We start from the raw sequence: 23,366 nt of genomic DNA on the forward strand, positions 1-23,366 counted from the left end.
GGGGGGGGGGGGGTGCAGTCTTTCTCTTTTATAACAACCTATTTGTGTGTGAACTGGGGTTCCATAAGAACTATGTAAATCCCTTCCTAGGGCAGGATCCCAGGGACCTCAACCCCCTCCCACTAGGTTTCAGCTCTGTGAGGGTCCATCACCTCTCATATCACCACCTTGGGAACCAAGTTTCCAACATATGAACCCCTGGGAGACAAACCACAGACAAACTGTAGCAGGGGACAATTGAAACACTTTTTCCCTTAATAAAATGCACAAGTTTCAAGGATGGCTTCTGAGTAGAGTCATCTTTTTGGTGGCTGGTAAAAGAACCCCAATTTTGACCCCCTTCATGTTCTGCTATCTTGATAATGATTTTTACCATCCTGGTAGCCATGCAGAAGTATATTACTTTTGGTGTTCTGGCTTGTTTGCTTACCAAATTTTTTTCTTTAAAGTAATATATTGCAACATGGCAGTTTTTTTTTTTAAAAAAAGTCTATGGAACACTGGAGAGTAATACAAGTAAAATAAAGATGGAAGATCCAAAATATTACGACATTCTGGCTTAAATTTTGATTGCTACACAATCCAATCAATATTGTCACTGCCCCATCCCTATTTGCATGGAACCCCAGAGGAGGACATGAGGCCTGTCCCAGTGTGTTACTTAGCTTCAGACCTGTCTCTGATTGGATGTGTCCATAACATGTGTTGCCTAAGAACATCCCAGTAACTATCTTGACGGTCCATGAATGGGAGATTCGCTTCTTCCAGCCCCAGCTCTGCTTGCTTAGTTCTGGTTTCTTGTGCACAATCATTCCCTATCCCCAGGTCATTAACATTGGACTTAATTTCAGCTTGCAAGCATGCACCCATTGCAATAGGGCTGATCCGTAGATACCATCAACAGATACAGTGGTCTCCCCTTATCTTCTAAAAATATGTTTCAGGACTTCCTGTGGATTCCTGAAACAGGCTAGTATAGAACTTTCTTATGTTTTTCTTGTACATACCTACCTATGATAAAACTTAATTTATAAATTAGGCTCAGTGAGGATTAACAATAATAATAGAACAATTGTAGAAACATACTAAAATAACAGGTATTTAAAACTTATGAATAGTTCATTTCTAGAAATTTCCACTTAATAATTTGAGACCACATTTGACCACAGACAATGAAAATTGAGTAAAGTGAAACCACAGAGAAGGGGACACCACTCTTACACCGTAATACCACATCGACAGCGTCTGTCTCGTGGCTCAGTCCTGGGAGTGGGATGGGAGATATAGGCAGAAAGGTCAGGAAGTAGAGTTATCCAGTACTTTCTCCTTTCCTTGCTCACCATTTTTTCTCATTCACAATATCTTTGTGGTTGTGATCTTTTCTTTGAGAAGTTGGGTAAAAAAAAAAAAAGCAAAGGCAGGCGAGTATACGTAAGTCCCATAACTTAAAAACACTGCCTCAATTAATGGAATTTTAAATGGAAAGGAAAGAATTTATACAGTACAGAACATGGAAAAAATGATTCTCCTATCTCAATCATTCATTAAACAAAAAGTTGAATTCTTACCAAGTGCAGGAACTTTTTGCTCAAGTTAAGAATATATCTTGTTCATCCCTTTAGACCAACCTCCTGCCTGGGTAACTTTTCTAATCATGACTTCTCTGAAAGGGTTCCTACAGAACTTTACATACCAAACCTCTCAATTTAGCATTAAATATACTTGCTAGTGCCTGGAAGCCTCAGTTAGAGGAGATTTCTCTTCAAATAGGTAATAATAATAATAATGATAATAATTATAATAATAATAATTATTATTATTTTATTATTATTATTATTTCATGAGGATAGAAATCACCTCTTTTCTTTGTTCCTATAGCAGTTTTTAATGTATTGAATGCAAACATTTGCTAAGTAATTATTGACTGCATGATGGACATGAGAAAGGAAGTGTAGTTATCCAGGTCAACTCCAGGAATTCTCTTGTCAATGTATGAAAGCCACACAGATTGTCCTCTTCTCCCAGATCAACCTATCTCTGAAGATATCTGCAGGAATACCCATATCATCTCAAGGTTCCCAACTCTCTCATCACCTTTCTGCTGGCCCAAATGAAAGATTCCAGTGAGTACTTTGCCAAGTGTGGTTGCCGTCTGCATGGTCCTTCTGATACTTGCTGTGACTTAGTCTTGCTGATTCCTGTTTGCATTCTGACCCAGCCAGTAGAGACCTGGTCATCTTCCAATTTTTCATCATCTCCCACATCCAATTAATCAGCAGGCCTATCTCTCCTTGAAATCCATTCCCTTCTCCGCATTCCTGCTGTTACTTCTTTAATTCAGGCCATTGTCACTTGTCTACTTTCCAGCAATAATCTCCTACTTAATTTGTCTCTTGGCCTTGGTCTAGACCTCTTTACACTGGACCTGCAATGATCATTCAAAGTTGCAAATTTAATTGTATCACTTCCTACATAACTCCCTTTAATGCCACCCTACTGCTCTCTTCCTTAGCAAGAGGACTCAAGACCCTTCTCAGTCTAATGCCTCCTCCTCCTTCTCCCTCATTTCGCATTTCTGTAGACTCGTTCCCTACCCCTCACATCTTACACATGATCAACTCCTTTCTTGTTTTCTCCCCTACCTCACCCATCTTCAACTGTGTTTCCTCACATACTCGAAAATTGTCCATCGGCTTCCCCAGCATTCCTCTAGATCACACAATCCTGAAGGGTGGGAATGTTGCCTTATTCTTAGGTTATTTTTGAAGTTTCTATTTTACATAAGTGAATCTTTGACTTATTGCTATTTTAATTTCATTGCTCCATTGGATAATATCTGACACTTAGTATTACTAGACATTATACTCTATTTTAAGCACTTTAGGCATAAAAACTTAGTTAATTCTGAAAAGTAGGTACTATATTACAAATAATAATATTGAGGCACAGAGATTATGTTCCCTGCCTGATATCATTCAACTAGTAAGTTGTTGAACAGTCCTATGCCGGTGTTCACTCTTCACAATATGCCCTATATTGATTTCAAGTTGATATAGTTTGGATCTTGCATGTCTTCCAAAAGCTCATGTCCCCACTGGAACAGTGTTCAGTGTCTGGCTTTTGGGAAGTGATTATAATGATGAGGGCTCTGATCTCATTAATGGACTAACTCATTGGTGGGTTCATAATTGAAGGACTATTGGGAGGTGGTGGAAACTATAGAAAGTGGAGCCTAGTTGAAAGAAGGTATGGGGGTATGCCTTGGAACAGTATGTCTTATCTCTGGTATGGCTTGTCCCTGGCCCATTCCTTGCTTTCTCTATTTTGCTTACCCAATGGCAGACAGGAAGCACTCTGTTCTACCACACCCTCCCTGCCATTATGTTTTGCCTCACCATAAGCCCATAGTGATAGGACCAAGCAACTATGGACAAAAACCTCTGAAAATGTAAGACAAAGTAAACCTTTTCTCCTTTAAGGTGATTGTTTTCAGGTATTTTGTCACAACAAGAAAAAGCTTACTAACCTAAATACCATCAAGCTCTTACAGGGGGATCACTGGGGTATGGCTGTATGTGAATCAGATAATTTAACTAAAGTAAGAGACCCACGACAATGGAAGAAGAAAACATCTTGAAGAACAAGGAGACCCGGTACAATTTGTCTATAGCTATAGTCACCATCAGCCACATACCTGGATGGTCTTAGAGGATACAGAGAGACTGTTCAAGAAGGTGTGAGTTGGAACTTTTACTGTTTTGTGTACCAGGGACACAAAAAGCAGAACACAGCACCTGTTTTCCAAAGAACCCACAAACTCATGGAATGGACAGTTAGTTTTAGTTTGCATAGTTTTTGATGCACCAAATTATGGCTTACAGTATAATAGAGGTGACAGTTCTCCTCCTTTGTAACCAACTCTGCACTTTGTTTCCCTGAAGGCTAGCACTGTGCTGAGTGCTCAATGTGGGTGCTAAATAAAGGAATGTCAAATAACCAGGAATGGGACATTGGGTTCCCATGATCTTGGGTTCAGTACATCTTAGAAAAATATGCTGTCATGTAGGCTATGGAGCACAGCATAACACATAAACCTTCCCCTACTATTTTCTACGTAGTGGGGTTAATGAATACTGGTTCCTGGCTTACCCAGAGCCCTGGCATCTCAAGGTCTCCTGTAGGACACTTGGAAATGAAATGCTTGTCCAGGGTGAGGACAGAACTGGGGAGAGTGATGAGGAGCTGTTTCAGAGCAAATGTCAACAGAGCCCTTTTCTTCGTGCTGAGAATCATTAAACACAAGCCCCCACCCAGCAGGCAGAGTGACTGAGGCACTGGCTCCAGAGCACAGAGACGGTGAGCTGGCCTCCTGGGGGACTCTCCCAGATGCAAGCAAATGGGCTTTGATGATCCAGTGGCCTTTGCTCATTCATCAGGAGTGTGGAGGTAGAAGCTCAGGCCACTTTGGAGTTTAATTAAGGATGGCAGCTGGCATAATAGGCCCAGTGTTTGTAGACTCCATTCATTTCACAAGTTGCTAGTTGGATATTGTTTTTCTCCAGATATTCCTATTGTCCTGTTCCCTTCCTTGTCACTGCACACACATTGTTCTGTTTGCTGTTCGAGTGGCATGACCATAATCCCAAGTATAGAGAGTCCAGGCAGGGGCCAGGTGCTAGAGGTATAGAAACTAAACTGTTAGGAAACTGGAAAATGGTGCTCCCATGCACACTATCCCCCTGTTTCAATGTACCCATTCTGTTTAAGAGTAAAGTCATGACTACCTTGAGACTTTGAATACCTGGAGGGAAAGGGCAGATACAGTTATAGCCTGCCAAATGTCTGTGTTATCTGTCAGTGGTTCTCTATCAGAATGGAAGATGGCAGAAAAGAGAGCACCTGTCCCTGGTCCAAGCAACTAGACACAGGGAAGAAAGACTACTGACAGCCATACAGTCTCAGAGAAAGGAAGTTTAATGCTTGGAGCCCTGAAGATTTCCGTCTTAAAGAGAATGGACTGAATTTGTCTATTGTTTAGACACAAATGTTAAATGTGTCTTGTTAAGACCATTCATTGATTAAACCAAAAGCACCTTTAAAGTACCAATCCTAACTGAAGTTATTCCTAATAGAAGAATCTCCAAATCACATGCTATAATAAAGTGAAGGAGGAAGAAAGGATCAGACCCTGGCATTTATGCTTCCTATTCTGGGAACATAAAATCCAGGCAGGCTAAGAGTAGTAGAAAAATCTGTGTGAAATCTCTTGAGATGGCCTTACATTTGGGGAGACTTAGGTTGGGTAATGCTTATTTGCAGCATAAGGTTTAGGGAAATCCTCCATCATATAATTGTATACTACTTTGTAATGATGCTGTATGTGTGCAAAAACACTTCCTGGGTGGGAGGCTTGCCCTGTATTACCAGCTGCTGCTCACCCAAGTCCCATACAAATGAGTTAATTACCTGCTACAAGAACAGACTTTGCAAACAAAGCAGAATACATGCAAAATAAAGACCGTGCTCCTCCTTGTGTTATATGGTTGAACTATTTGAATAAAGGAAATCAGAGGAATTTCCTTAATGTCAAAATTCTAGGGAGACTTATTTTTATAGTTCCTAATCAAAAAGAGACCATGAGTTTAAAAAAAAAGTACTTAAGTAAAAAAGTACTCACTCAAATCCATAGTAGAAATGTAAGTTGCCAGTAGCCTTTGCAATAGGATTACTGTCCTTGGCTTCATACTTTAATAAAGGGGTCTTAAAACTTTAATAAAGGAGTATTGAAGGCAGGTCCAGCAGGGGTACACCACATTATTTTTAAGGACAAGGGAAGGTATGAAGAATGTACAAATGCTTGGAAATTAAAGGGAACTTAAAGATGGCAAATTTCATTATCTTTATTTTTAAAATGAAAATCCTAGTCAGAAAGGTTATCTGAGTCTTAGTAGCAGGCTAGCTTTAGCTTTTTAAATTGGAGCTCCATGGAAACAGCTCTACCTGTCTTGAAGTGTTAGGAATAGCTGTCAGTGATTTCTGGCCCACATTCCTTATTCCTTCTATTCTCATGGTGCCAACATTCTGCCAATGGATTGGTATGCCAGACAATCGCGTGTTGTGTTCTCAGGAAAGGCGGTGTATTGTGAACTGTAAGCTCCCAAGGAACAATGATTTTGTTTTATGTCTCTTTGTATCTTTCTCATTATCAGGCACTGCACTTAAGTATAATGTTTAAATATATCCTGATATACAGTGTTCTAGTCATGAAAAAAACTTGTAATATTTTTATTAGCAGGAACAATGTTAAGTGCATGAACTTTGAGATAGGCTGCCCGATGTCATTCTGGCTTGGACAAATAAAATACCTGGTCATAAATTCTCTCTGCCTTAGTTTCCTTGTCTATAAACTGGAATATTAAGAGTCCTTATCTTGCTGGGTGGTTCTAAGGATGAAATGAGTTAATTTTTGCAGAGCACTTACAACAGTGCCTGCCCTGGGGAAGTGCTCACTCAGAGTTAACTGTTATTAGTCAGTGTTCAGAGAAGGTCTTTAACCATTGTTGAGAAAGGTTCCAGAATAGGCACAGTTATCATACCAGTAACTGACCACCGTCAGCTGATTCTATGACATCAGAGTGGTTGCCGTAGAGTCACTAGTTCTTATCTGGACACTTATTGCTCAGAGCTCTACTTACACAGCTTTTAACCCCCTCTACTGCCAGTTTTAATGCTGTGGCATCCAGGTTTTCTCAACAAATAGATGGATTCCCTGTTTTGGTAATTGTGATCTAGAGCCACATTCTGATCTGTCCACTGCCCTCTTGTAAATGGATGAGATTCCAGGGACCTTCTTCTTTTGGTCCCACTCAGACATGGGTGTGGAGGACCCTGGCCTCATGGCCCTTCCACAGAACCTTTGGGGGTTCTCCCAAACACACCACCAGCCTTAGCTCAAGGCTGATCCTGACCTCTTGGCCACTGTTCCCTTTAGATTGGGGCTTTTCTTCTTCTTAGCCTGTGGAATCCAGCTTAAAACTTACCTTAACTTGAATAAAGGGAAGCCATCTATTTTTTCCAAAATTTTTTTATTTGTTCTAATTAGTTATACACGACAGAAAAAAGCCATAAAAAAACTGACACATTATACATATATGGAGTAAAACTTCTCATTCTTCTGGTTATATATGATGTAGAATCACACCGGTTGTGTAATCATATATGCACATAGGGTATTGATGCCAAATTCAATCTACTATCCTTCCTACCCCCCTTACCCACTCCCCTCCCTTCACTCCCCTCTGCCTAATCCAGAGTACCTCTATTCTTTCCTACCCATCCCGTATGTGAATTGGCATCTGCATATCAGAGAAAACATTTGGCCTTTGGTTTTGGGGGGTTGGCTTATTTCGCTTAGCATGATATTCTCCAGCTCCATCCATTTACCTATAAATGTCATAATTTTATTCTTTAAGGCTGAGTAATATTCCATTGTGTATATATACTATACTTTTTTAATCCATTCATCTATTCAAGGGCATCTAAGTTGGTTTCATAGTTTAGCTATTGTGAATTGAGCTGTTATAAACATTAATATGGCTGCAACACTGTAGTATGCTGATATTAAGTCCTCTGGATATAAACCAAGGAATGGGGTAGCTGTGTCAAATGATGGTTCCATTCAAAGTTTTCTGAGGAATCTCCATGCTGCTTTTCAGAATGGTTGTACCAATTTGCAGTCCCACCAACAATATATGACTATACCATTTTACCCACATCCTCACCAACACCTATTATTGCTTATATTATTGATAATTGTCATTTTGACTGGAGATGAAATCTTAGAGTAGTTTTGATTTGCATTTCTCTAAGTGCTAGAAAGGTTGAATATTTTTTCATGTATTTGTCAATTGTTGTATATCCTCTTCTGAGAAGAGTCTGTTTAGTTTCTTAGCCCACTTATTGATTGCGTTCTTTTGTTGTTTTTTTTTTTGTGTGTTAAGTTTTTTGAGTTCTTTATATATCCTGGAGATTAATGCTCTATCTGAGGTGCAGGTGGCAAAGATTTTCTCCCATTCTGTAAGCTCTCTCTTCATGTTATTGATTGGTTCCTTTGCTGAGAAGATGCTTTTTAGTTTGAATCCATCCCATTTATTGATTTTTTTTTTTTTTTTTTTACTTCTTGCGCTTTAGGAGTCCTGTTAAGGAAGTCAGATCCTAAGCCAACATGGTGAAAATTTGGGCCCACTTTTTCTTCTATTAGGTGCAGGGTCTCTGTTCTAATTCCTAAGTTTCTTATTCACTTTGAGTTGTGTTTTGTGCAGGATGAGAGAGATGGGTTTAATTTTATTTTGCTACATATGGGTTTCTAATTTTCCCAGCACCATTTGTGGCTATCTTTTCTCCAATGAATATTTATGGTGCCTATGTCTAGTATGCGATAACTGTATTTGTGTAGGTTTGTCTCTATCCTCTATTCTGTACCATTAGTCTGCATGTCTGTTTTGGTGCCAATACCATGCTGTTTTTGTTACTATGGCTCTGTAGTATAGTTTAAGGTCTGGTATTGTGATGATGCTTTCTGCCTCATTCTTCTTGCTAAGGATTGATTTGAAAAGCCATCTTTTTCTATCCATCCAATTGTCATTTTGCTTCATAGGCTCTTGCTTCTGAGATGTGATTGTGTGACTGAATCCTGACTGATACGAATAACTATCTTCACTCTGGTTTTATTTCCACAGTATATTCCTCCAGATCTCTGTGTCTGCAATTTTGTGCTGGAACAGTCCCTCTCTGTCAGAGCCCTTCAGGAAATGCTTGCCAACACAGGTGAAAATGGCGGTGAAGGGGTGAGTACCTGAATTATGCCCTCAATTGGGATTGGGACTTACCACAGTTGAAAAACAGGTTACAAATTTCATTCATCCAGTGTGGAGCTAGAAAACCTTAGGAAACTTTGAGATGATCCATATGAAGATAGTAAATCTTTGTGCCTAAGCAGGGCACAAGACTCTGAACCTCCTCCCTCTCCTTCCCCAGAACCCACCAAGGGATATGGAGAGGCTGAGGAAGACTTTGAGATTGAGGGTGACTGCAAAGAAGGGTTTTTTAATGGGAAAATCTGACTAAGGATTTATGACTGTTCTGATAGAGCACAAACAACTAGGCTACATGGAGTTTGGAGAGCATTTTCTATAGAATTCGGTCTTTGACATGTGCCCAGGACTCAATAGTTTCACTGCTTCTTGGTGGTGAGTAAAATGGTCCTTAAGTGTTTAACTGAGAGACAGTGCTCCATATCTACCATTTCTTCGGCCAGATATTTCAGAATAAATTTTGATTCTTCTATTCCCTAATGACCCACATTTATTTATGTCTATTCATCATCAAATACTTTAATTCTACAGCCTCAAGATTTCAAATCTCCTTCTTCCAACTAGTTTTCTCCACCCTCCCCACTCTCCCACGCTCCCTCATCTATCTTCTGAAATATTGCAGCAGTCCATTAACTGCTTTGATTCCTTCTGTACTTACCCCCTCCTCAGGCTTTCACTCAGTAATCACAATCTTCTTTCTAAAATGCAAATTCAATTATTACACTTCTGTGTTAAAAATCCTTTGCCCATTACCTTCAGGTAAATTCCAAATTCCTTAACACAACTTAATGCCCTTTATGATTTGGTGGGCCCTGTGCACCTGTCTGTTCCATTTCTCACCACAGCCCACCCAGCACTTGTCCCACCCAGTGGAATTCCTTTCACTGCCTCAAACATGCAGTTCTTTTTTCTACCTCTGATCCTGCCCATCAGCTATTTCCTTCATGTGGAACAGCTTTCCTCCTCCTCTCTTTCCCCTTATATAATCCCTCTGGATCCTTCAAGGAACCAGTTTAGGTATTAAATCAGCTGACAAACCTCCACTGACCCCGCAGGTCTGTTGTGTGGGCAGCACTAAGTACATCCTCTGTCAGTTCTTACCACTGTTCTGTAATCGAAGATCTTATTTTCTTATTCTGGAGAGGACCCTGCCTGTGGGTAGGAACCATTTGCAGTTACCAAGTAACCCAGTTTATCATTACTTTCCTTGCATGAGCTCATACATAATACAGAAATGTCTCCTTTGTGGTAGAAGAGACAGTGACCACAGAATCCATTAAAGCAATTTTTATAATTTGGTCATTTTCCAGCTCTTAATGAGATCTTAGGCAAGTCTTCTAATCTCACTGGACCACAATGTTCTCACCTATAAAATTAAAATGTTTAATTAGATCTCTAGGATCCTAAACACCAAGGGTTTGTGGTTCTTCACTCTTTTGATTTAAAACAATGTGCTTCAGTTAGTCTCCAGAAAATAGCTTTTCTCTTTCCCCTGGAGCAGTAATACAGTGAGATTTTTGTTCGTTTAACATTGACCTTAATCTGGGTCCATTTCCCCCTTCCTGGCACTGACCTCAGCTCTTCACATTTTTTACACACCCTCAAATACTTGCAGTTTAGTGAAACAATATATTTTTTATTACCCTTTTTCAAAGACTCATCACGTACAGGAATCTTTCAGAAGGAAGATCTGATTGATGTTATCAAGTGATGATTATCACTTTCGGTATCAAATAAGGTCTGGTAGACCCAACCTCCTTACTTCCTTAACCTAGAAATTGTGAAAGATCTAGATTCTGTGCTAACTGGAGAATTATCCCTTGGGTATTGTTTTATCCTGTTTGGTCCAAAAAGTGCATTTCGAAGGACTCCTTTTTCTCCAATGTTTAGCTTGAGTGGTTCAGAGAGTCCTACAGATGAGAAAGCAAACTTAGAAGTTCCTTGTTCTCCTTTGTTGCCAAGAATTTTAAAAAATAGTCTTAACTGGGCTTCTCTTAAAGAGAAGTAAGCAATAACTCATTTCCCATATAGAGGGAAGAGCAACTTAATGAAATTTGAATCCTTAGCTTTAAAAACATATGAATAAGACCTACCTTAATCTCCATCCATGTTATAGTGGAAGATTTTTCAATATAGCTGTATATTTCAAGGACTTAGATAATTTACAATGTTTAGAGAGCAATACACTAAATCTTACTGAAAATTCATATCCAAAATAAATGATCAATAAAATTTTTATTAAATATCCATTGGATAACAATCACCATAGTGTGTCAAACTCTGAAATTTCCCATGTTATTGCCTTTTTGGTGCTATTTTACCAAAGATAGGAAAAAATCTGATAGTTATTTCCTGTTCTGACACATTTATTATCATTATTCACTGAGATGATTTTACAATCCATTGGCAGCTCCACAAAATAGTTACCCAGACAGAAGCTTCAGGTACTAGAACCTCTTAGAATCCTCTTAAAATTCCATCTCGACTCTCAGTCTGTAGTATGAGAAGTACTGTTTTTAGTACTTTGCCATATAATCTCTTGCGTCTGATTGGTTTGCTCTCTGAAGTGATTACTGTGCACATTTACTATTAGTACTTAACTTGGTTTTAGAAGATAATATTCAGCAGGGGGAAAAAAAAGGGAAGATGGAGAGAGAAGCGAGTTAACACGACAGACCATAATGATTGTCTGGAAAGCCCGGGGGTTGTGTGAACGGGATGATGCCTCCTTTGCATGCCATTCCATTCTGTTTTAAAATAGCCATTTACTGCTTTTAAATAAGTATTACTTCCACTAATGATGATGACTGCCACCAAACGGGATGCTTTGAGTGGTACAATATTTTTTACTTCTGGTCATAAATAAGCCCTTGTGTGGTGCGTCTATTCACTGCTGTGTAGCAACTGAGTGTTTTTTTTTTAAAAATGACTTCAGTTGTTTATTCATTCATAGAAGTCTGCAAGGATTTATGATTCTGCAGCAATTTCCCTTGCTAACAAAGAAAACAAAGGCGCTTAACTAAATTTAACACCAGAGAGGTTCTTTTTAATTTTTTTGTTTTATTATTAAAATGTCCTTAACTCCAGCCAGGAACACATGGGAGCTGGCTTTATGTTGAAAGGAGTATAAATGAGGAGGAGGACCCAGGGACAAAGAGGATTTGGTGCTTCTCAGAGCCTGCCTAGCTAAGCTCATCTTTGGGTCACTTTACCTCTGGTCTAATCCTGTCTCATTTTCTTCTGGGGAAAATTACCAGGGGGTAGATACTTGGCACTGTGGCCAATGTCATGGCTGGTGGTTGCAAGGAAAATCCCTGCATATGAATATTAAAGTATTGTCACTTTTCAGTTGACTGGATCCATAGTCTGTGTATGGGAATGTCCATTACCTTTCAGCATGACATGGATCCATTGGCGATGTCACCATTTCCCTCTAAACCCTCATTCGCTGTTCTTGTAGAAATAACTTAAGTTAGAATAAGCAGCATTCATTTGGGGGTGGGGGGAAGAAGATCTCTTTAGAGTCAGGCAGATATTTTCAGTCTAGCCTATGCAAGACCAGGTGACCTCTGGTACAAGTTATTTCTCTTCCCTTCCCTTGCCTCTCACATGGTCCAAATGCAACCTACCTCATATGATTGGGTGAGAATTAAATGATATCATTGCCCACAGCTGCCTGTGGGCATGGGCTCTTCTATTTCTCTCTGGTCTACTTCATTCTGTCAGATTCTTCAGTAATATTCAAACTGCCTATAAGGAAGGAGGATCCCGACCTGCATGACCAGGAGCATATTAAGTGGAGGGCTACATAAGTCTCAATGGATTTTGATATGAGCTAGCATAATGCTTCCAGAAATGAAAGGCCTTGATTAACACAATTACCAATTACATCCTTCTGATGAGCATTCTGTTTCTAAAAGTTGACTTCATTAATGAAGACTTTTAAAACTGATGTGAGAGTGTAATATATATATATATATAAAATGAACTAGTGCTGTGGGTGCAATGTGAATGTTATGTTTTATCCATATCCATGCCTGACTGTAGAAGCTAAGATATCTGGCATGCTAATATACAGTCAGTCTTCTAACCTTGATTGAAAAATGTGACCTGAAAAGATATTATTTCTACAAGAACCTTTATCGTAAATGTCCTCACTGAGAGATTCTTCTTTATTTCCCTGTATTACTTGTATAATAGCCATTATCTCTAAAGTAAGTTACAGGCTCCTTTCATTCGTCCTTGTCTTTGGAGTGAGAAATGCTACACACAGCGCAGCTGCTAGAGAAATGCTCAGGTATGATGTGGGACATTTGTCATGTGTTCCTGCTTCCTGAGGATGACATACTAGTGCCTGTCAAGAGGCGGGGGTTAACGCCTGCTATCATGTGAACTCAAAATGGCCAGTGAAGCATAAACATTCATATTTTCATAAAGTTGCTTAAGATACATGTCATGAGATACACTACAGTAATTTCTTACCTTGCAGCCAAGTTCAGGACATTTATCCATCTTGGGAAGTCACAGAAAGTTGAGCAACAGGTGAGAACATCATTTAAAAAAAGAATCTGCCAAAGGTGTTTCTATCCTGATGATACTCAGTGATGAACAGCAGAACAGGTGTTGATGAGGGGAATTAGAAGTCCCCTTGCTTGAAGACTGAGCTATGCCCTGACTGAGATTTTGCACAAATGCCCCTAGAAATGGGAAGGCAAGAGAATCCTTGCCTCTTTCTTTCTGGCAGGATAAAAATAACATTCTGATATTGAATGCAACTGGGTTTTTTGTTGTTGTTGTTTCTTAATCTATGGCTTGTAGTCCACACCAACTACAAACAAATCTCTTGGTAAGAATACTCTTATGAGTAAAAGCTCATCAAAACCTGGTCTTTAAAACCTGCTCTGTTGGCATTCATCTTACAGATTTACTCATGGAAGGTAGCCTGTTTGGGGGACAAATCTGGGAAACAGGTTTAGGTTTGGTCCTAACATTGCCACCAACTGGAAATGTAACCCCAGGCACATCTCGTACAGACTCTGGGCTTTGGTTTCACCATCTCTAAAGAAGGACATCACTTAAGTGCACAAGTTCTCTCTCCTGGGCTGTGGTGGGTGTAATACACCAAGTTAAAATGGGAATGTGTCATTACCTCACTTCCTCCCGTGCCTATAGGCTGTACTCCATCACTGAATGGCTATGTTGACTTGTTTGTTTTAGCCATTGCTTGAGACCTCAGCTCCCATATATTTAGGTAGAATGAGTCAATGTGTTTGTTATTTTCCGTTTTGTCGTGGACAAAAAAGAATATTCCATAGTCATCTGGGACAGCAGCCCTATGGCACAAGGTGTTGGTTATATAATTCTAATGTTTTATGAGGCCTGATTCCTTTTTTCTTATGCAAGAAAAGGTATTCTGTAGTTTTGGTAGCATTTATTTTCTAAAAGATCCAGCCATTATTTTGGAGAAATTAAATATTATAAGTGAAGTTCCTCCCCAAAACTAAGGCTTCAATGTTTTTCCCCTCACAGAGCAAATTAATTAAATGTCTTTTCTCTCCACCCTTTCCCTTCTACTCCTTACTGTTTTATATCTCATTTTGCTATGATTTTAGAATTTTATGCTGATATAATGGATTTTAATATTTCCTTGATAAGCTGATATTTATGAATACATGTGCAGATAACTCATATTTCATTTTTGGACTAGACTTTTGATGACACGATTTTTAGTTAAAATATGCCATCTTGAAGATCTATCTTCATGGTAAGAAACCTTCTTTGATATTTAAAAAAAAACTGATAAATTAGAGCATTTCTAAGATAAAGATGTTCTAAATTGCCTTATTTTGCTCAATGTTCTAATATAAATGTAATTCTGCAAAAGTGCTGTAGTCAAACTGAGGCTAAAACACATTGCTTGCTTATAGTCTCTTGATGACCTCAGCACTGTACTAAGAAAAAAGAAGTAAAGATCAACTTCTACCTCTATTGCCACTGCTAACATCTAGCAATGTGAAATATTCGCCTGGTAGGAAATCTACCCCCTTGACTCACTGTGTGTTCTTTTTCTATAGTAAACATCCATAGGTACCTCAGATAAGTTGAAAGCTTTCAGCAAGACCTGTGCACACTAAAATATCCACTTACTGTTTTGTTTTTGATTTCGCTAGCTCGGTGACCTCTCGGAATGGGTATGTCATACACTCATTTAATATACCTGTATTTTTGCATGGAACACTGACTTCGGCTGTTTTTGTACTGAACCATGCCTTTCACTTGTGAGTGCTCAGGGCATTTCCATTCTTTGTGCCTCTGCAGTTTTTGAAAAGACACTACTGCTCCCCACATTGGATCTTGTGGAATTAGAGGTGGCTGCACACTTAAAAATTCTTGGCCAGCCGGCTTATTTTACCACTGTTCAGCAATTAGGAGAATGGTTTATCTGTGGACTCATTCTGTTTTCCTTTAAGACAAAATCTTTTCCTCTTTTCAAAGTCTCTTTTACTTCTGGTGTGGTCTAGATGGACTGTGGCCATAGGTTTCCACTTGATAAGATGACAGAAGTGTGCAGCTGTGCCTTGCTCCAAGCTTTTCAATGCTTCAAAACCCGACCAGTACTATTATGCATCTCCAGCCCTGCTCTTCCTAAGGCTGGAATTCATAATAAAAATGGAAAAAGCTAGTTGGATATTTTTTTATTATTTTTCGTACAATACCCCCAAAGTGAACCAGCAGAATAATCGAATGTTCCTGTCCACAATTCAGAACAACCATGAAGGTTAACTAGCTTTTTACATTTCTTCATGTCCTCCTAGAAGCATTTTCAAACAGAAGAGCCCACAGAATGAAATTTTAAAGTTCCAGATGCTCTTGAATCTTCCATTTCCTGCATATCATGCTGCAGCTTTAGTACAGTTGTCTTTTCTTTGGTGAAGCTGGCTTGTTCAGAAGTTGGCACCTCATGCTGAAGAGCAGTGTGCCTGTGTAACCCTGATGTGGTTTTGCAAGTGTGATAACATTTAGCTTTGCTAATGTTACACACACTCTGGAGTTCTTTACATTCTTGCTGTGATGTCGAAATGCTCTGTTAGAATAGTTGTGTCATAGTGACTTCCGTCATCTTAGAAAGCTTGAGCTTTTTCCCCAGGGTGGACTGAAGGTGTTTGGTTTTTGTATTTTAATTGCAAAAAATTTAAACATCTTCATTAAAGTTTCTTAGAGGGTCATGGAGGGATCTGTATGTCTAAGCATTCTCTGGGACATACAATGTGGATATACCTATATTTTTTAAGGGGTTGTTTTAATGAGATATTTCCCTGAAATTTTTTAGAGAAATGCCTGATCAGAGGGCAAGGGCAGAGATGGATTGTAAAAATGTACTTCAGCTGCAATTTTAGGAGTATGTTTCAATCCTAAATTGTAAGATATCTGCATTTAAGGGAAACCTTTTGTTTTAACACACTTGCTTGCCTTTTTAAAAGTAATACACATTTGGGCCAGGCGTAGTGGTGCATGTCTGTAAGCTAGCTGAGGAGGCTCAGGCAGGAGGATCACAAGTTCAAAGCCAGCTTTGGCAACTTAGCAAAACCCTAAGCAACTTAGTGAGATCCTGTCTCAAAATTAAAAAAGAGCTGAGAATGTAGCTCAGTGATTAAGTGTCCCTGGGTTCAATCCCTGGTACCCTCCCCTGACCCAAGAAATAATGCACATTTGGAATTTTAGAATTCAAGAACTCCTGAGAGAATTGAAGTCCTTCGGTTTATTTATTAGATATTTTCTTTGATCGTATAATTCACTTTTAATAGCTACCAGAGTTTAAATTATGTATTGGTAGAGAGAAGTAAATGAACTAGAAAAAACGACAACTTATTTCCATTTTGTGAAAGATTATTAAAAGCACCAATTTTGATGTTTCAGTGAAGAAAAACTGGCACCAGAGAATCCCTGATTCCCACTGTTTGGTCTTAGAATGCAAGGATCTCAGAGGATGAAGTTGAACCAATGAAAAGAAAGCAGGAATAAAGGCAGGAAGATTGAGGAGACCCATGGGGTCAAAATGACCCCTGCTCGGCAGAGGGCTGGAATGGTCACCTGCAAAGGAGGGGGGAAACTGGAGACAAAATGCTTTTGTTTTTACCTGGTGTTTCCTGTGGCTGAGCTGGGGCTCCTGCTGAGAGTAGAGATGTAGAAGGTGCTTTGCTTTGTTGATGGCCCTAAAGTGTTGCTCTGGTGTGAGGGAGGAAAGTGCTCCACTAGGTAGGGTTGGCCATTCTGGCCTTCCTGTAGCCACTCTCTGGACCTTGTTGTCCCCATCTGTAAAATGTGGGCTCTTGGCTTACACACTGTATCTGGGACAGATATTTAATAGCCACTAACTCTGATGAAAGGCTCTCCAAACACCAGGAAATTCAATTTATTAAGTTAACTTTATAAACGGAAAGCTTTGCTTTAAAAAAAAAAAAAAGGATTTCTATGATGCTAGACTGTGCCCTTTTTAGTACTTAAACAGTTTTATGGTTATAAAGTTATTTTCATTTCAGATATTATGGCAATAATGTCGGTGACAATTTGCTTTTTTGGATGCCCTTACTATGCTAATTATTAGCTTTTCTCCAGTAATTGAAATTTTACTGGTTCTTAAACTCATGAAACTTATAAACCTATTGTATAGAGCGCATGAATTCCATGTGCTAAATGGTTTTGCCCAAGTATTAGACTTATGCTTTGACTTACGAGTTGTTGCTTTAATTTTTTTTTTCCCCTTTGTAAAAGCCAGAGAGTCGATGCCCTTGTTGGTTGTAGTTATTTTGTGGACAACAATGGATCTTATCTCTGTGATGGAAGGGGAGAGGTGCTCTAAGTCTTAGGGGCTCTAGTGATGCCCCTTCTTTTCTTATTATGGAGAGAAACATGCATTGACAATAGCATGTTTACAGTAGTCACCTGCTTCCATTCCACTAATGACGTGCAGCTGGAGGCCAGGCGGCCCTCATGCCATTGGTGCTGCTCATCTGCTTTGAGAAGGTGAAGTGAGATAGGCAGAAGAGCTAGAATGTTGTCCCAAAGAAGGAAGTGAGAGCTGTTCCTATGTAAGTGAGGCTATCAACACAGAGTTTTCCTCCACAGAGCAACCTTTGGGGAAGGTGCTTTAGAGGATGCTTCATCTTGGGCAACTCCCCTGAGTCTGGCTCCTCTGGGCTGGGGTGGAAATTTGTAGTGAAACTTTAAAAAAATTTTTTTTGTTTTCAAGTCTTTGATGAGATAGTAGAATGGTAAGCTGAATGCATTACTTTTTTGTATCTTTACAGTTGTTTATTTTCTAAAATTGTGATTTGGTTTTAGAAATTTTCAGAAATAAATGCTAGGGTGCAAGAGCCTCCACATTTTCAATGGGTGTAGGTGACCAACTTGTAATTACTGAGGCATCTTCAGTCAATCATGCAGAGAGAGCTATGGTGCCAAACCTCTGAAACTGAACATCATACTCTACATTTCCGATTGAGAACACAGCCACAGAGGAGAAAGAGACATATTCCCCCCAGTGCTCTGTAGTATTGTGTCCACATACTTCAGTACCCTGGCAACTTAACCTCTGTCTTCTCTGGGGAATTTCCCATGCCATTTTGGTAAAGAGACTATTTGCAAACCCTGGTACAACTTTAGAATTAACACACATGTTGGAAATAACAATCTGAAGCAGCATATATCTCAAATTCATAACCCCTCTGCCTTAAAATGGGTTAGAACATGTTTCTACATGAGTTAAAACCTATGGATTTCCTACATTTGAAAAAGAGGGGAGTTGAACTTTTAACGAGATAGCATTTCAGAACCTCTTGCTCTGCTCAGGGTTGTCAATTTTATGGGAGTCTTGACTTTATGTTCATCTCAGCATCCTACCCAGGAAGACCTAACTCCCTGAACAGATGCCAAGGGCCTGGGAGCAGTCTAAGCAGCAGAAGCTACATTTCTGTGACCCTAGACAGTTGACCCTGGTTGCTGGGAGAATGAACAACTGCTGTCTCCCAGTTCATTGTTCCTTCCAGGCGACCTCTTGAATGCATAGGGTAGGTGAAGCAACAGGGATACAAGTCATGATTTATCAGCTCATTTCAGTCCAAGTCAGCGCAGGAAACAGAATTCCCAGACTCCCTGTTAACCCATTATGCAAAGCTCCAATCCCCCCTCTTATTGCCTCAGTCTTTTCCTGTGGCACAGATCCCTTCTGAACGCCTTGCTCTCTCTCTCCCCACATAAAGCTACCTAGATTGTGGTTACCTCACCTCTAACTCTTCTCACTTCAATTGCAATCCTTTATTAGATTGACCTGTTCCCAGGGCAAAGGGGAATTTAAGTTCATGGTGTTAAATCTCTGATCCAAATAGATACAATTCCAACTAGTTTTGTGTCTCATCTAAATTTTTGTGTTTACAGGAATTGAGAGCATTCTCGAGTTCTGTCAGTCTCTTTCCCCCATTTGTCTGTCGATCCATAATTATGGACTCATTGACATGTACATTTTTCTAAATATAGTAACTTAATTCTAACGGTCTTTACATCCTTTGGTATTGTTTTTTTTCTTTCTAATGCATGGTTTATATCACTCAACATTTGGATAGGCAAGTATTTCCAATGCATCCCTGTGTAAAAGAGGAACCTATGTATATCTACCCTTTTTATTTTACTTACTGTATTCCGCCACTGAAATGTAATCCTAACAGAAGAAAAAAAGCTTCTATTATTTAGATTTGTTACACTGAACTATTTTTAAGTCAGTTTCTTCAATCCCTTCTTCTGAAGAATGCTCTAATTGCTGTATCTTATAAAACATGCCAAAATAATCAAGAGAGCTCCATATTTCACACGACCCTATGTTTCATTCAGTAGGGACTACTTTAGTTTATCCTCAGGTTCTATCACAAAACAGGTACGTCTACCTTTAGAGAGGATCCTGTTTTTAACATGTATACATACGTGTATCCCTTCAAAGCAAAAGACCCATAGCTATAAGATCTGTTTTGTATGCACAAACTTGATCTAGGAAAATATCTCTGGCCAAATCCAATTTTTTTGTGACAAATCCCAGTGGGCTCCCAAGAAGGAGGATGCTGAGTCAGATAATAGGCCACCCCTACTGTTCACAGAGCTCCTGAAGCTCATTCCAGCTGGCTTTAGACCATCCAGTTTGTAACCAAGGAGGTCTTGCCAGAATTCTCTCCCAGAGAGATCTGTAATCTTACAGACTGACTTAAAAAAATAAAAGTGACCACTAACAAGAGATAACCTGTATCACTATGATAATGAAATTGATGTCAAAAACCCACTACATTACCCCACATTCTGAATAGCCTAATTTATGACCTTATTTTATAGTCATCTAGTGATTTACAAATTCACTACTATCATAATTTGAACCAAATTATCCTGCTGTAAGTTTATACTGGAAATTCACAGGTGCATTATAGTGGCCACTTCATGCCATGTGCCATCACACCCCTGCTTCACTATCATCTTGGAATCACATCTCTCTTATAATATGTTACAAAATACAGGCATCATTTTCTCCTGGATGCTCAGACCCTCCCTGTTTGAGCCAAGGGAGCGTCATTAACCTTTTATAACATTACCACTGATGTCTTTGAGTAATAAGGGTGACCCAGGCCTATCTGAATTTTTCAGCCACAAGACATGAAATCGGACAACTCTTTAGTATCCCTGGTTCCATTTTACAGAGACTAATATTAGAGAATAAATTCTGGCATTGGGGATGTATATTTCACTGCTCCTGCCATGACCAGTCCGGCATGAGATTGGAGGAGATACTAGTGCGACACCAGAAGAGAAGCAACTTAAATCACCCTCGTGACAGAACAAGACTTTATTTTTATGAAGAACATGAATTTAACCTTCACAATGATGACTCCAATGTGCTTCTAACCTCTCCCTTTTCCCCTGCCTTACTTACATATGAAAGCTTACTCAGCCGTTTTGCTCTCCGAGGCAACAGTGTTCCTGTGGTCCACAGCTGTATCGAACTGTGCTGCTCTTTCTCTGCTCATTCATTTTTAAAAGCACGCTGTGTCCTTTCCAATCTCTGGTTTCATGGCAGTTTTCTAGCGTCTTGAAGATTGTCTTCCTTGAATCCTATGATATCTGCATATGTAGATATTGACAGTGGTGGCTTTCTAGGGATGGTACAAACTTCTCTGGCTCCTGTCAGTCTGTCTGTCTCCCCTCAGGCTTTCATCCCTGAGGACCATCACAAACTGCTTCCCTCAGATAACTTACTTGCTTCTTCAGAAGAAGTGCTTCTGAGGAGCACTCCCTGTTGCCAGAGATCCCTGCCCATGGGGAGAGCAGAGATACTGCAGTGTTCTATACCATGTCCTCGCATGACATCAGTGATGTCCACACCAAGGCCCCTGGAAAATGATTGGCTTATTTCCCCCCATCCATTGGAGAAGACGAACATGAACACGAGTAGTTTGAGTTTTATTAATTTTGTAGGAATTGTTTTCCCCACATTGTAACCCATACTCAGCACTTTAGCGTTAGCCCTCCTCTTGCTCTCACAGGTGCTCTGTGGGTGCTCCTTTTAATATGCTTTCTTCCCTTGCCAGGGTGTCCTGTGGCTCAGGGGAAGTCAGGTTTTGCTGTCAGCCCAGTAGGTTACTCTCCCAATGTCAGTGTGATAAATTTGCTCCTTGCACAAAGGGGAGAAAATAGATCAGGTGAGGCTTGCTCTGTTCAAGTCCCAGCTTCCATTCACCAATCGGCAGAGGAGGCTTTAGAAGAAAAACAAAACAAAACAAAACAACAAAAAAACCTACCTTTTTTATTTGAAAGAGCTAGCAGTGGGCAAACACTTGGACCTGAGCCAGGACTCTGAAAGGTGGGCTTTTGAATGCAGCCGTGTCTGACTGCACCCGTGCTACACGTTCACAACTCTGAGTGATGCTAGACCTGCAGAAAGGAAAGTGAGACAGTGTAAATAAGAATGCAGATTACCAAGGTGCACCCTGAAAGGGACCTGCAAGTCATAGAAATCAGAGTGAGGACAGAAGATCAGAGGTGACCCATTCCAGGGGGGTATGTGACCAAGCAGTGAGTAGGCACAGTGCCAGTCCTTGTCCCCCAAACTTCTGTGTATTTGCCATTAACTCCATCTCTTCCCAGGTCCTGTAGAGTCCAGGTAGGTGAGGACAGAGGTCCCCACTGCCTTCAAGGCAGCTCATGAAGGGTCCAGGTGATCATCAGTTATTGTGAGGATGGGTGGATGATGATGATCAAGGTGGGTCTGGACCTCTTTCTGTGTCAAGCTGGAGTTGTTGGGAGTCCTCACCACACATAGATTTTGTGGGAGGGATTTATGTCTTTCTATCTTCACAGGCGTATGGTAGCAGCATTGAGAGAGTTGAACATCAGCCCTACAGTTGTCAAGGTCAAGGGGAAGTGATCATATTTGTTCTTTGCTTCTGTGGGAATTCTGGAGAAATATTAAAAGGAAAGTAAATTATGGGTGCAGAAGATGCCTCTGAGAGCAGAGGAGTACTTGCTGGACTACAACTGGACCCTGCACCTCAGCAATCAGTGTATTACTATGATTGCTGAGGTGCAGGGTCCAGTGTAGCTGTGAAAGTCCCAGAAGGGGAGGCTGTCAAGCCTGGATGTGCATCAGAATTTGCAGAGAGCCCAGGTCCCAACACAGACCAACAAATCAGAGTCTTGGAAAGGTAGCCCAGCATTCTGTTTTGCACTTTTCTTGTTTTTCTTTCATTTTTAAAGTTCCTCTAGTGATCCTGGTCCAGGGACAGATACAGAGTATCAGGAAGACCTGTTTTCCTCTCCACCCACAGATCCACATGTACACAGAGCCCTTGAGCATCAGCTTCTCTACCCCAGACCATTGCATACACTTCAAGGGGGAAATCAAGCTGTTCTGCCTAGGAATATAAACTTGGCCTTGGGCTTTCTATATGAATGTAGAGAGAACAGGATGAATCCATGTACATGCAACATAATCATAGTTGGGATGAGGACAACAGAGATAAAGATGAAGAAAATGGAGAGACAGTGGTACAGAACATCCAGGTGGGAGGGGAAAAATCTGTAGGTTTAAGAAATGAAGAAGAGAGGGAAACAGACTATAATCAATTTCACCTTCTACTTTAAAGCCCACACAGGTAGATTTGTTTACACACAGTAAGACTTAGCAGGGATTATATGATAAAAGCTTACTCTCCTTTAACTTTAAATCCCCAGAATGAACAGTGATTTTTTTTTTTAACAGAGTAGAGTTAGTGTTTATTTTGTCATATCAAGGTGATCTGACTTTTCAAATGTTAAACTCTTTGTAGGAAATATTCATGTACATTATTACATTTAGTAAAAAGTAATGAGGCCAGGTCATTGGTCTTGACCCTCTGTGGCCGTTGGTCCATCAGAGATCTGATGAATGCTAAGGAGAATGGGTGCTTCATATAAAAACCAGAA

At 39.9% G+C, this 23,366-nt stretch overlaps 1 protein-coding gene across 1 annotated transcript in view; it reads left to right on the forward strand.

Moving 5' to 3' along the window:
* Positions 1 to 23,366, forward strand: part of Ryr3 (ryanodine receptor 3) — a 356,005-nt gene that overhangs the window by 32,028 nt on the left and 300,611 nt on the right. Inside the window, exon 3 of the mRNA XM_015480130.2 lies at positions 8,739 to 8,846. Within this exon, the coding sequence (XP_015335616.2) occupies positions 8,739 to 8,846 (108 nt within the window). The remainder of the gene's footprint in view (positions 1 to 8,738; positions 8,847 to 23,366) is intronic.

Source organism: Marmota marmota, unplaced genomic scaffold (genome assembly GCF_001458135.2).
Source record: "Marmota marmota marmota unplaced genomic scaffold, marMar, whole genome shotgun sequence".
Lineage (NCBI taxonomy): Eukaryota > Metazoa > Chordata > Mammalia > Rodentia > Sciuridae > Marmota > Marmota marmota.